Source organism: Silene latifolia, chromosome Y, assembly GCF_048544455.1.
Source record: "Silene latifolia isolate original U9 population chromosome Y, ASM4854445v1, whole genome shotgun sequence".
NCBI classification, from domain to species: domain Eukaryota; kingdom Viridiplantae; phylum Streptophyta; class Magnoliopsida; order Caryophyllales; family Caryophyllaceae; genus Silene; species Silene latifolia.
Window position 1 is genome coordinate 281,025,667 of NC_133538.1, and position 15,211 is coordinate 281,040,877.

Here is a 15,211-nt window from a genome sequence, read left to right on the forward strand (position 1 = left end):
AAAGACTATTCGCCAAAGGTGGCACAGTTTCAGATTAACTTTGATTTATGTTACTACGACCTTCGTAAATGGGGTCAAATGAGCATGTTTTGGGTTATGATGGCTGTGGCTAGTCGAAGGGAATAAGTGCGATAGGAATTGTCCACCCCTTGTCAGGGTTATAACAATATCTCAGGGCCACTCGAGGAGTAATGAACTGGAAATGCGTGGCCACGCTCGGAAGGTATCAATGGTAGATAATTCTGGTCAATCAGTTATTCTCCAGATCGAGGAAACCACTCTCGATATGATCACTTGCAATTACGACCTGAAAGACACCTTGCATTGAGTGGGAGATAGTAATAGGACAAGAGAATTGGTGACGCACACTTGTCGAGGACAAGTGAGAGATTGTTGGAATATGTGTCCTCCGACAATAATGCGATCACAACTGTCGATCATGATGATCACATGTTTAAATCTCATTTTAAGAATACATGTGGGATGTAATATTTTACAGTCAACTGGTCCACACATATCGGTAATGATTGGCTGACTAGAGTTTGACATTACTGTCGTGCGACGGTGGTGATCAGTTGATCCCCTTAGGTCATACCTATAGGGAAATACACTTAATTGATTATTTAATTAATCGTATGCCGATACGAGTTAATTAAATTGCTTAAAATTGACGGATGATTTTGTGAGTAAAGTTAACGTGTCTTATTGTAATTCGATTAAATTAGATACGGTCTAAGTAATCGAATTGTTTTATTACTTGGATAAAACTATTGTTTACGAAATAATTGAAATTGAAATTGAATGAATAATTTATTATAAATACAAGACGTTGTGATTTATAATTGATAAACTGTTTTGGTACAAGTAATTACGAATTACTAGTCGATTTTGTATATGACATATTTTATGAGTATGTTGATTTTTAATATGTTAAAAATACATTACAATTTCACATGTCAAGTAACATGTCACATATGTCACAATTGACAAATGACAAAAATAAAATGGACCTCCCATTTTATAAATATGTGCCGAAAAATGGAGGCTGTTTAAGAATTATATTGTGTTTTTATTTTAGGTGGAAACACATGATGGTTAAAGCCTAATAGTAGACATGCAACCCTATTTTTCTTGCGAAGAAAATGAACCTCATGCATTGGCTCCCTCTACCACCCCTCCCACCGGTTTTCCACTATGAGAAACAAAATGGTTTTCTCTAATTATGATTCACTACTTCATCTAACATTTTCTAGTGTAAGAAAATAGGAATTTCTCTCTACAATTGTGAAAACATAGAGAAATAAAATCTTTCAAAATTCTTCCTCTCTTGGCCGAAAATTACAAGAGAACAAAATTAATATTTTTTGTCATATTTTTATGTAAGACTTGTATTATTTCTAGTACAAAATAATATTAATTATTAAGAGGTTTCCTTGGGTATTCACTTTTGGGAGAGGTTCTATTTTGGACCTTTTGTTCATCCATTATTAGGAAAGCTCAAGAACTAACAAGAAGGTGATCTTGTTGGTGCCCTAATATCCGAAACCTCAATGTAAGATTGACGATTTATTCTTTTATCTTGCTTTAGTTTGCATGCATAAGATCTAGGATTTATTTTATGACTAAATAAATTAGAACATATATGAATATGTAAATTCATTAGATTAATGAATCCAACAGTATGAACTTGAGATCAAATTCGGACAGCATGAGTGTCCATCTAGACAGCCTTCCATTTAGTACGGGTTTTTTGAAGATGTATTTGACCGGGTCCATCTTGGAATAGATGTGGACTGTGTAGCTGAGCATGTAATGCCGCAGCTTCTTTGTTGACCATACTAGGGCAAGGCATGTCTTTTCCAGTTGGGTGTACCTCATCTCATAATCGATGAATTTTTTGCTGATGTAGTAGATGGCTTGTTCTTCACCGTCAACGGTTTGTGTTAGCATTGCTCTCATGGCTGTGTCTTTGACAGTCAAGTATAGGGATAAGGGAATCCCTTGTTGAGGTGGAATGAGGACAGGAGGTTTGGATAGGATTTCCTTTATCCTGTCGAAGGCCTTCTGACAGTCGTCGTCCCAATCGGTGTGATCGGAGGCGCGAAGCTTCTTGAAGATTGGCTCACAAATCATGGTGAGCTTGGCTATGAAGCGGCTGATGTATTGAACCTGACCGAGAAATCCCCAAATATCCTTCTCGTTCTTAGGTCGTGGCATTTGTTGAAGGGCTTTGATTTTTGTTGGATCAATCTCAATGCCTCTTTTGCTGACGACATGTCCCAAGAGTTTTCCGGAGGTGACCCCGAATGCACATTTCTGAGGATTTAGTCTCATGTTATACTTCCGCAGATGAGCGAAGAACATCCGGAGGGCGCTGATGTGGCCGTCCCGTTCTCTTGATTTGACGATCATATTATCGACATATACCTCTACCTCCTTGTCCATCATATCATAAAAGAGAGTGGCAGCGGTTCTTTGATAGGTTGCTTCGGCATTGATGAGGCCGAAGGCCACTGTGTAGTGAATGCAGTCTTATGCATGTCTTCCTCAGCCATTTTTGATCTGGTTGTACCCAGCATACTCGTCCATGAATAATAGGAGAGCATGCTCGGCGGTATTATCCACCAGAATGTCAACATGTGGCAAAGGGAAGTCGTCCTTTGAACTCGCATTATTCAGATCCCTGAAGTTGACGCAAACCCGAATCCTCCTATCTTTCTTCGGTACAGGAACAATGATGGCTACACAGTCAGAGTACTCATACACTTTGATGAACCCGACCTTGAATTGTTTATCCACTTCTTCTTTGATTTTCAAGGCCCATTCAGGACGCATTCCGCGCACCTTTTGCTTCACGGGTTTAGCTCCAGGTTTAATGGGTATCCGGTGCTCTGCAATTTCCCTGTCAATCCTAAGCATATCTTTGTAGGACCAGGAGAATACGTCCTTGTATTCGTATAAGAGGTCAATGAACTGTTGTCTTTCCGATGGGTCAAGGGTTGTCCCTATCCTAAGTTCTTGAGGTGTGTTGTCGGTTCCTACGTTAATAGGTTCGGTCTCCTCAATGATGGGGGTCCTGGTTTCCCGTTTGTCAAGTTCTTTGTCTAAGGGAGGTGGGTAGCCACTCAAGTCAAATTCCTCATAGTCATTCAGAATTGCATTGCAGTTAAATTAAGACGAGTCATAAGCAAACTTAGCGTTCATTAAGTTGACACGAGCTAAAAACTCAGAGAGGACAGACATCTCATGGTCAGCCAGAGGCGACACAGCAGAGGAGGTGGTCCCTGGAACAGGCTCCAGGTTGTCACCTTCCATGGGAGTGAGGACAACCCTAGTTGACCCACCCTCTGGAGCAGCCACAAGCTTGTGATAAAACAGCGGGAAGGGGACCTTGACTGGGACATCAGGAGTGCTAGGAGCTATGAAAGACTCTGACTCCGACTCAGACTCGGATTCTTCTTCACTTCACTCTTTGAACATAGGGCCTTCTCCAGTTGTGATCTTGAGAATGCGGCCTTGGCGATCGGTCCACTTGACGGTCTTCCTCCAGCCTTGTGTAGCTTTCTCCGGATTAGTATCGAAGATCAAGGCGGTCGGGTCGAACTGGTTGTCCTTCAAGGCGATTTTGATAATGTCCTCATAGTCGAGGTGCTTGATGTTATCCTCTCTAAAGAGGAGAGTGACCGCTTGTCCGTCGAGGCATGGGGACGACTTAGACTCGGTTGATGCAGCTTCGGTGTTTTTGGGGATGAAGTAGCAGTCCTGGAAGACTTCTACACCCGGGTGTCTGACCTTGGCCACAGAGTTATAGATCGGCTCAGGAAAGCCATGGTAGAGCTCGGACTCTCCCTCGGGGACAAAGTATCCATTGAGGGTGAAATGATAGGGACGAAGGATAACTCTGTGCTTCTTGCGCTTCCGAACTAGGAGGTTCATCTCCTGGATATCCTCACTGGTAGGTTCATAGCCCAGCCCAAAGGGGATGTTGGGGACCTTAGCTTGTTTCAAGGGAGGTAAGGCGCTCTTCAGCAGATTAAGGGGTAAGCCCGGGAAATAACCCTGGCGCATCAGAATGCGGTTGACTGTGAAGTTGGCAAATGGGTCACAATCAAAGGGTGTTGGTTCATCAGTTAGTGTATTCACAGCTTGAAATCCCCACATTTCATCGTCGTCCTCCTTAATGGCTTGGGAGGCTATTCCCTTTTTCATGACGGCTTTGATCGGGGAAGCAGGAATCGTGATAGTTTTCCCGTTAAAGGGGACCCTGATTATTTGATGAAGGGTAGAAGTAACCGCTTTGACGGCGTGAATCCAGGGACGTCCCAGAAGCATATTGAAGGAGGCGTCAATGTCAACTACCTGAAAACTGGTTTGCCTTTCCAGTGGTCCGGTTGCGACGGTTAGAGTGATAAGCCCTGCGACCTTACGATGAGTGTCATCATAAGCGCGTATTCCTTGATTGGTTGGGACCAAATCAGCTTCTTTGATACCCAGTTTGTGAGCCATTTTGAGGGGAATGACATTAACCGCAGATTCGTCATCCACAAGAACCATAAGCACATTATTTTTTAGGCATTGTACTGTGATGTATAGGGCCAGGTTATGGTTGGCTCCGAAGGGAGGGATATCTTCGTCGGAGAAGATGACCGGGTTGCTCAGATCAGGGACATCCCTTGTCATGTGTGCTACCACTTCTTCCGGGGAGGAGGTAGAGGGCACGGTCAGTTTTCCCAAGGCTTGTAGTAGAGCTTGTCGATGCTCGAAGGACGTGGCAATCAGTTGCCAAATTGAAATTTCGGCTTTTGCCTTTTGCAGTTGTTTGAGGATCGAATTCTCGGGAGCCTTGGGTTGAGTGTCCACGTCCGGGACAACCTGGTCGCTCATTGTTGGAACGACTATTAGGTTTTGATAGGGGCGTCCGGACCGGGTAAGATGACCGATCTCTTTCGCCTGTTTCACTTTCCCTAGGACTATTTAAACATCCTCCACATCATCTCTCCATATGCCATTGATTTCGGGATCTCGAGGGTACCTTGAAGGGGTATTCCTCGGTGGGCAGTTTTTGTGATAGAAATTTTTGTGAGGGTAGTTTTTGTGAGGGAAAATTTTGTGAGGTTGATTATTGTGGGGGTGATTATTCTGAGGGTGATTATCGTGAGGTGTATGCCAGAATGGTCGCGGGAGCAATCCATCCTGGTGAGGGTAGTTTTGGGGGCCTGGGGGACCTTCCCTTGGGCGTGGCGTTGGAGGATTGAAAATCAGTCAGCGGTAAGCATCGTCAACTCGGGTAATCCTTTCGGAGAGACTGGCTATAGCTTCCTCAACTTGTTGGAACATGGCAAGCATGGTTGCGGCACTGAACACATATACCATGTCCGAGGCATCCCTCTCCAAGGCATTCACCTCGTCATCAATTGGCAGGATGAGGTGTGAGCAGTCTAAGGTCGGCTCATCATCGGAGATAGCATGGATTCCCAAAGGGTTTGTTTTGTTGTTCGGTTTAGTCGGTGGAGGCAAAGGCAATTCCCCTTTCTCGATCATGTCTTGGATGATGTGTTTGAGCTTGAAGCAGGTTTCCGTGTCATGCCCTTTCCCTTGGTGGTACTAATAGTAGGTATTAGGGTTCCATAAGCGGGGCTTCTTAGCATCAGAGGGATCCGAGGTGGGTCCGATTAGTTGTAACTTCCCTTGGTCCATAAGCCTTTTCAGGGCGCTTGCATAAGTTGACCCTATATTGGTGAACACACTTTAGGGGCGCTCAGCTCTCTTGGCGGTTGGTTCAAGGAAGTTGACCTCATCAATCTTGTTTGTCTGACCATAGGGGCGAGATCCGGTTGATGTGGACCCCTGGTAGCCTCTACCGGTGGTTTTGGCTAGAACACCCTTTCAAAGGTTGTCTTCATTGCCTGTCCTAAGGATTTGTAGATCTTGGAACGTCTTGATGTTTTGGTATCTCAGTAAGTTGGCATACACCGGGCGGATATTGTTGACAAACTTTTCTACCAAGGTTGACTCACAAGGTTTGCTGACCAACTGAGTGCTTACCCTCCTCCAACGGGTTAAGAACTCGGTGAATCCCTCCTTGTCGTTTTGGGTTAGGACCTCAAGAGTACGGGTATTAGCCTGGATTTCGATATTGTCGGCATATTGCTTAGAAAATTCAACTACGACCTCATCCCAGGTAGTAATGTTCTTCGGGTCAAGGGAGAAGTACCATTGGCGAGGGATCGGTTTCAAGGATGATGGAAAGATCCGGGTGAAAAGTTCTTGTTTAACCCCTTTAATGGCCATGTAGTCTTTGAAGGCTCGAATATGATTGAGAGTGGCCTCCACTCTCATGACTTTGGGCACATCGGTCAAGGTAAAGTTGTCAGGTAGTTGATCCCCAACAGGTTCGAACCTTCGGTTTCTCTCAAGATGGATATTGTTACCCCTGGCTAGGAGTTGTTCTTCCAAGAGCTTGAGCCTTTTCTCAATTTCAGTCAAGGGCAGAGTGTTGTACTCTCCAGTTTCCTTGTTTTCTAGGGTGTCGATACGGGTCTCGACACGGTCCAGAGTGACCTTAAGAGCAGTGAGTAGGCTGGCTAAATGAGCAGTTGTGACATCTCTGTTGTTATCATTGTTGTTGTTGGACGAAGCTGAAGACGGGGCCATGGTTCTGAGGCAGAAAAATGGCTCACATTACAACTCAATCCGATACGGTTCAAAGACTGAACGCAGACAACATAAAGGACAGGACAAAGATCAGACTCAACCAGACGAGGGTGACCGTGTGTGGTACCTCGGTGCTGACTCGATTTATGACGTGACGGTGTTGACCGAACTATTGGCACGCGTCCAACGTAGCGGCCTGACGCCATTAGACGAGTCTCGTGGTGAGATTACTCATAAGTAAAGACCCATAAGTACGTTTGCTTCGACTCGATAAACACGAGGCGGAATAGGAATGGTGGACTGAAGTTTTCGAAAATAGAAATTTTCAAAAAGATTCATTTGTCGCTTTATTGACGTCTTCCGAAGATAGGGATCTCCGCAAGTCGATCAGTTGAAAGGGTTGTCTTAATTTTGTTTGCAAAAGACGGTTTTGAGTTTGAGTCGGCTCGGAAAACAATGTATTGTTTCCTAAGACGGTTTTTGAAATTCAAAATTGTATGTTTTGAAAATCGAGTTTGAAATGTTTGAAAGGTCTCAGGGACGGTGCATGGTCCTCGGGATCCCAAAAGCGTCTCGAGAAAAGGGTGTGTGCTCCTCTCGGGTTTTGAAAGAGCCATTGCCGACGCAAAACGGGTTAAAATCCGTGTTTTGACGCGGCGATTATAACGGCGTAAAAAGGTGATTTGAAATGGTTGTAGAAAACCGAGTTTGAAAATCGTCATTATGACAGCCTAGGAAGGCGTGTCGAAATTGTTATAAAAATCGGGTTTGAAAATCGTTATTACGACGGCCTAGAAAGGCGTGTTGAAATGGTTATAAAAACTGGGTTTGAAAATCGGCATTACGACGGCCTAGAAAGGCGTGTTGAAATGGTTATAAAAACCGGGTTTGAAAATCGTCATTACGACGGCCTAGAAAGGCGTGTTGAAAAGCAACGGTCGGCGAAAGACGGAGGTTTGAAATGGCCATTATAACGGCGCAAAAAGGTGTTTTTTGAAAGTTTGAAAATGACACGGAAGGACTTATGATCATATAGCACATAAGCACTTACAGTTTCATTATTTTCTGCATAATGCTGACACGGGTTTTGCCTTAAAGGGTGGGTTACACACCAAGCAATCAAACCCCGATTTGTGAGAGGGATACCAATCCAAACAAAATGTGTAAGGAGGGTGCCCTAGCCTCGTGCTCGAAGGTAATGAAAGCACTTTGACGAAACATAAATGTGTATCGTCAATGGTATGCTTGACTCAATCGGGATTCGAAACGCGGGGATGAGAAAACTCACGCCGACGAGACGAGCCAATTGGTCGAAAAGGGTTAGGTTGTGGGCCCGGACAAGGAACCCGACCGTGACCGTAATATCTATTAATTCATTCCAACCAAGACCTCGTTCGAGTCTCACCATCCAGGGATCACAAAGACACAAACGTCCTAGTTTTCTCCAGCGGAGTCGCCAATCTATGGACATGGCCACCTACACGCCAAGCCAATCCGTGGACGTATAGCGGTCTTTTGAAAGCCATGCTCGGCGGCGTAAAAATGCTTTCGACCGGATCGTTTTAGATCTGTCGGTTTCGTCTTGGCAAGGGTCTCGAAACGATTAGAGATGTTCGGAGTCGCCACCAAGCATTTGTGGGATGCTTGGAACCCGTTCAAATCCACTTTATACCTCGGTCAAACGAAGCACAAAGCAGTGTTTGACATAGGTACTAAAGATAAGGAATCGTCCCTCTTTAGCATCCTATCTCTAGAATGACTCTAGTACGCCCTGGAAAAAGTCGTCCACTATCCAAAGTTTTTGAGTAAGAGGTGAAGGTACGTATTGGGAAGCCCTTTAATCAGACACCCAATCCCACCCGCGGTAGCGGCGTCTACTGATCGATCTTGGTTGGTTGAATGCAAAAGTTGTTTCAACGGTTTAAATGCATGAATGCGCATCCAATAGTTTAAACCTAACATGTAAGAGCTTTCTAAGTCGGTTGATTTAATCCAAATATCAAGCATAAGATGTCGACTGGGATTTATGGTTGATTTTCATGCAAGATAGAAATTAAACATCCATTTACCAAATTAGGTTTATGGTGCATAACGTGATCCATTTGTCTTAGTAAGACATTTTGCAAATACGATATTTGAATGGGCAAATTAGTCGTCTGATCCGTCCTATATCCGGGTTAGCCGGAGTCGGGATCATCCTAGACCAATGCTGGAAGGGGAACAGACCCTGCATCAGGCAGCCAGAAGAGGCGCGAGCCTATTGGCGATGTAAGGGGGTCTCCCCTGGTTTGAAAATAGGAAAAGAACTGCCTTGTTTAGGCGCGGGTCATTCAACGGTATATGACGTGTTCTGACCATTGAAAAATGTTTATAAAACGTGTTGAAAAATGGGTATTTGACCCGTTTTGGTTTGAAAAGGTCGTTTAGGCCGCTTTTGTGTTGATTCGAAGAACGAGAATTGAATAATCGTCATTGTTTTGACGATATTCGATGTCGGGTTCGACTTTGCAAGCTTGACATGAATAGTTTTGAAAATGATTATGAACTAATTGTTTTAAGTTCATTTGAATATAATTAGTCAATATTCAACATCGTACTCGCGTTAAAATCCGACATGGTATGTAGAACCATGGATGACTTCGTATTGTTGACTAATACATTTATTTTGAAAGTGTAAAGAAATGATGAAAGGCTTTAAGATACCCTTCAAAATGTAAATAAATGAAATAAAAGGCTTTAAAATACCTTTTAAATGAAATTAACCAAATATTATCACCGAAACACGGATTAAACCAACATGGTATTAAGAACCAAGGGTGAAAAATGTTTTATGGTTAAAAACTTGTAAAAATAAAAGGATTTAAAAAATATTTGAAATGGTAAAAACCGTTTACAAATAAATTTTTTTTTTTTTGGTACGTAAGAGGGGCAAAGCCCCGAAAATTAAATGCTAGCTATTACACGAGGAGTGGTAGCTCCAAAAATGTCCTCCCTAAGGATTGGACGGAGCTCATTAAGAGGAATATCTAGATGCGTAATTAAAGTACTCGAATTAAATCCTTTGTTGGCCAGAAAATCAGCTGCTTTGTTCGCTTCTCTATACGTGTGTTCTAGCTTGACCCTCCAATGAGACCCTTTCAACAAGTCCTTACATCTTTTGACGAGGAACTTCAAGCTGTTGCTCACTAATTGGTCTTCATTTATGAGATCGACACACGGAGAGTTATCCATATGTATAATCAGCTTCGGAATACGCAGCTCCTTTGCTCTTTCTAAGCCCGCCAACAGAGCGAGTATCTCGGCCTTCATAGAGGTACACACCCCACATGAAAAGAAGTAAGCAGTAATAAAGTTACCTGTTTCATCTCGAAAAATACCTCCACCTCCTGCTAGACCCGGGTTTCCCTTTGATCCTGCATCTGTATTCAACATCACCCACCCGTGGGGAGGTGGTAACCATCGAATAAATTTTTCGGTTGTGGCCCCTCGGGGGATAGGAGTGAAGAGATTGTGACGGTCTAGAGCTTGTTTCGTACTGGCAAATTGTTGATAAAGAAAAGTATGAGGATCTATGGGGTTCTCTCCTTCTCGACCAAAGACCACATTGTTGCGCCATCTCCAAATCCACCAACAAGTGATTGCGAAATTCATAGGCCAATCCTTCATAGAAGACTCGACATCATTGCTTGCACTTTTGGTTAGCGATTCCTCAAACGGGATATTAAAAAAGAAGGCGTTGCTTGGATTAATGCCCACCAAGTTCCAAATTTGTATAGATATTGGACATGAACGAAGGAGATGTTCGACTGTTTCTTCAGTTGCGTGGCATCTCGGCCAAAGGGGGTCGTCCCCCATATTTCTTCTAACCCGATTAACATTAACTATAAGGCGACCATGGGCTGCTAACCATAGAAACATACGAAGTCTTTGTTGGACTGGTAGTCTCCAAATGGTAGGCCAGACTGGAGACTCAGGTAATTGGTCATAATCAATTCCCTTTAAATAACCCAAAGCGGATTTAATTGTAAATTTACCTGAAGACGTGCCTTGCCAGTACAAAGAATCTTCCAAACTCGGGTCGTGAACCAAAGAGATCGAGGCGATCCTAAGGAGGATGGGCTGCGGCAGAAGATCGGCGAATAAGTCCCACTTCCACCCATTAAATTCGCACCACATATCACTGACTGTTGCCCTTAAGGTTTCTTCCGGTATGGGATTTAAAGTATGGTCAGAGAGACAGATACCGTCTACCCAAGCGTGGTCCCAGAACAAAGTTCTTCTTCCATTCCCAACTGCAGTAGCTGTGCCTCGTACAATTGTCTTGGACTGTGAGGAGATTCCTGCCCAGACATTTGACATGTTTGTCTTGGGCTGGAAAATGTCAATATCACACCGATTCTTACAATATTTCGCCCGGAGAACTCTCGACCATAAGCTATGTGGTTCGGCTAAAACTCGCCACCCAAGTTTTGTTAAAAAAGCTGCATTGGCTTGCCTAGCTGAGACGATGCCCAAACCTCCTCGAGCCTTAGGTTGTTGGACCGTTTCCCATTTGATTAAATGGATGGATTTTTTGTTTTCATCTCCACCCCATAGGAAACGACGGGATTTCATGTCTATAGAATCACAAATAGTTCGCGGAATTTTAGCTGTCTGCATACTGTAATTAGCCATGGTTGTTAAAGTTGATTTAACCAAGGTCTCCATGCCTGCTAGAGACAATTTTTTTATAGTCCAACCCGCTAACCTGTTATTCATTTTCTCTTCTAAATGCGCAAAGGTGTGACGGGTTACCCTGCCATTAATGGTGGGCATGCCTAGATAAGTCCCAAGATCAGCTGTTTCTTCAAAACCCAACGTCGTACTAACCTTCGATCGAATCTCCTCAGCCGTGTTACTAGAAAAGAAGACCCGCGACTTAGCCGAGCTGATTTTTTCGCCTGAAGCTTCACAAAAATTGTCTAAAACATATCGCATAACTAAGGCTTGTTCCTCATTGGCTTCCCCAAACAAAACCATGTCATCCGCGAAGAAAAGATTAGTAATCGAAGGGCCATTTCTACCGACAACAATAGGACGCCAATTTTTGTTCCGGACTTCAAGGTCAATTGCTTGTTGTAATTTTTCTAGGCACATAACAAATAAATAAGATGATAAAGGATCACCTTGTCTGACGCCTCTAGTAGGGGTAAATTGCTTAGTCGGCTCACCATTCCATAAAACTTGCATTCTTGTTGAAGTTACACATTCCATAACCACATCCACCAAAAGACCCGGAAAACCCATATCCTTCATGGTGTCTCGAATAAAGCTCCAACGAAGACGATCATACGCTTTTTCCAGATCAATTTTTATTGCGATGAATCCCTGCTTTCCTTTTCTTTTTCTCATAGAGTGAATAACCTTCTGGAAGACCACGATATTGTCTGTAATTTGCCTTCCCGGAACAAAGCCACTTTGAGTCTCTGAGATGAGATGCGGAAGGACCTTCTTTATTCGATTAGCAAGAGTTTTGCATATAATTTTGTAAACAACGTTACACAAACTAATAGGACGGAATTGGTAAATAGTCTCCGGAGAAGGGACCTTGGGTATAAGGACCAAATGAGTATCATTTAATCCTACTGGCATCCCTTTACCCTCTAGAGCTTTTATGACCATCTCACATAAGGAATCAGCAATAGTTTCCCAATTTTTCCGGTAAAAAAGAGCTTGAAAACCGTCCGGACCAGGCGCCTTTAGCGCTCCCATATTATTTATTACTCTTTCTATTTCGGCAATGTTGAATGGTCTAGTTAACCATTCCCAATCGGTGTTCGAGAAGTCCTGGAATAAATTCCAAGGCAACTTGTCCTCTACGTCATTCTCCTGTTCTTCCAAGTAGAGGGATTTGTAGTAATTAACTACTATTTCTTTTATTTCATGTGGTTCTGACGTCCATTCTCCATTTTCTTTTTTTAACGATGTAATCCGATTCCGCCATCTTCGAATAAGAGTACTGACATGAAAGTAAGAGGTGTTTCGATCACCATCTCGTATAAAATCCATGCGTGACTTCTGGTACCATAATAGTTCTTCACGGGCTAGTACCTCATCGAGCTCACGTCGTAATTTCGCTTCCAATTTAATAAGGTAGTTAATTCTTTTCAGGGGGAGTTCTCTTTGACATCCCTCAATACGTGCTTTGAGTTCCCTATTCTGACGAAAAATATTGCCAAACACTTGTTGATTCCAGTCTTGCAGTTTCGATGATAATTGTTCTAGTCTCGCAGAAAAGACACCGTGTTGTGACCAATTTTCCTCAACAAACTCTTTAAATTTCTTTTATGTCAACCAACATGCTTGGAATCTAAACGGGCGATTCACGGCAGCTAAAGGTGCGAAACCATTTGGGGAGATTAAAAGCGGGCAGTGGTCAGATGCTATAGCGGGTAAGTGGCGTACCAACGCATCTTCAAACAATTCGCTCCAGTCCGAGTTGCACAATGCTCTATCCAGACGAGCTCCTTGTCTCGTTTCGACACTATTGCCGCGAGCCCATGTGTGCATAGGGCTTGTAAAAGCAAGCTCAATCAATTCACAATCTTCAATCCAGTTGTTAAATCGTTCACATCTCCGAGCCATGTTATTATCACTCCCGTGTCTCTCACTTAAGGACCTCGTTTCATTAAAATCCCCCGCTAATAGCCATGGCCGGTTATTAACACGTGTGAATTCTTCCAATTCCGCCCAAAGTTCCCGTCTATTTGTCGGGTCTGGGCTGGCGTATACTACAGAAAAGAACCATGGGAATTCACCGAGTCGAGCTACTTCTACTGTAATAAATTGCGTATGCTCTTTCACCGGAGAAACACTAACCACATTCGTCTTCTAATACAGCCAGATACCTCCGCTATACCCTGTGGCGTTAACTCGCGACTGACCATCATATCCAAGGATGTTTCCAAGTCTAATGGCATGTTCTTCCCCCATATGTGTCTCCACAAGAGCAAGGACAGACGGTTTATATGTTTTCACAACTTCCTTAATAGCATTGATTTTAGTTTTATTACCGGTACCTTGTACGTTCCATACCATGAATGTGATATGGGGTAGGTTGGGACATAAATTCCGTATTTGTGTACTCATATGATCAGGTAAATAATTGAGCGAGAATAGATAGGCACGACTTACGTGTTTAAGCAAATTATCAATACTCCATGGTATCGATAGCTCGATCTCTAGCTTCGAAGGATTGTCCTTCAGTAATGCAATTTTCACATCCATTATTGGGCACTCCGAAATCATCACCGCCATACTGGGAGCGGCCATTTCCGGCCAGTTCGACACTCTCAGCTGCTGTGTGGGTGGTATCACAACCTAGGTAGCACCAAAACGAACACGGACACGACACGGACACGTGACACGGCATCCCATAAAATTTAGGACACGAGACACGTTATTTAAATTAAATTAAATATATAGTTTATAATTATGAACGTTAGATTTTATTTTTATAAAATTATTTGATAGTAAATTTAAATAAGTGAAGGTAAAATTTGCCCTTGATTGTAACTTATTTTCATTTATCATCCAAACGCATCTTCTAATCAATCTCTTTCGACTACTCATTTCTCATTTAAAGAACATCATTCACCCCAAATGAAGTCTAAATGTTATGGACACGCGTCGGACACGGCCCAAATACCATGGACACGCGTCGGACACGTGCCCGAATAAATGTAGAAAGTTAGACACGGCTTTATAGGTGTCCGACACGTTTCGGCGTGTATCCGAGAAGTGTCGGTGTCCGACACGGGACGACTGATTAGGAGAAGTGTCCGTGCTACCTAGATCATAACTATGTGAGGGTTCTGGGGGAGAAACCTTGGTTGCGGTAGAGGGCGGTCTAGATATGAGAAATAAGGGTGTGGATTCATTGTTTGGTTGATTTTGGATGGGACGAAGCATAGAAGCTGTAGTAGCAGAGGTGGTATTGTGAGTTTGCGGATTTGACGATGTTGCGTTTGATATCCTTGGAATTGAGGGGATATTGGTAATATCTTTTAGGGTATTTGAATTATTAGGATTATTATTGGAATTAGAAGATTGAGTATTTTTATTATTTTGGATAGTATTAGGAATAATATTAGAATTGGAAGGTTGAATATTTTTATTTTTTTGGCTAAATTTGGAAGAGTTTTTAGAGGAGGGATGGCTTGATACTAGACTATTAGTTTTCTTAGTCAAAGATATTATTCTTTGATTGATTATAGGAGATTGGGTGTTATTTTGGTTAGGAATATTATTTGTTAAATTAATGGCTGAAATAGCGGAATTTGACGGATTCTCGGAATTTTCCTTATTATTTGTTAAGATTTCAAATCTCGAACCCGTCTTCTTCAAGCTTTGCCCGAAATTGAATAAAGTATTCGAGGTGGTAGCACTTGTTCCATGTTTGTTCAGAACTGCATCTGGTTTTTTCCGTGGAGGTTTCTTCACCAACATCCATGCCCCAAAATCGTCGCTTTCCTCTGGATGCAGGCCTGCCTCAAGTGAATTTTCGCCCACTGTGGTA

At 42.9% G+C, this 15,211-nt stretch overlaps 1 protein-coding gene across 1 annotated transcript; it reads right to left on the bottom strand.

Moving 5' to 3' along the window:
* Positions 1 to 9,597: 9,597 nt before the first annotated feature.
* LOC141630789 (uncharacterized) lies at positions 9,598 to 13,731 on the bottom strand. Its single transcript, XM_074443544.1, has 3 exons — positions 13,542 to 13,731; positions 13,099 to 13,424; positions 9,598 to 12,852 (listed from the first exon to the last, which is right to left on the bottom strand). The coding sequence occupies exons 1-3, from the start codon at positions 13,729 to 13,731 to the stop codon at positions 9,598 to 9,600; spliced, it is 3,771 nt and encodes a 1,256-aa protein (XP_074299645.1).
* Between the last annotated feature and the right edge of the window lie 1,480 nt (positions 13,732 to 15,211).

Excerpts from the sequence above, each read along its gene's own strand:
- LOC141630789 (XM_074443544.1), bottom strand. The coding sequence starts at position 13,731 with ATGGTATGGAACGTACAAGGTACCGGTAATAAAACTAAAATCAATGCT. Across the intron at positions 13,425-13,541 it reads CGCCACAGGGTATAGCGGAG|TATACGCCAGCCCAGACCCG; the intron begins GTATCTGGCTGT and ends TCTTTTCTGTAG. Across the intron at positions 12,853-13,098 it reads AATTGTTTGAAGATGCGTTG|AATAGGGAACTCAAAGCACG; the intron begins GTACGCCACTTA and ends ATTTTTCGTCAG.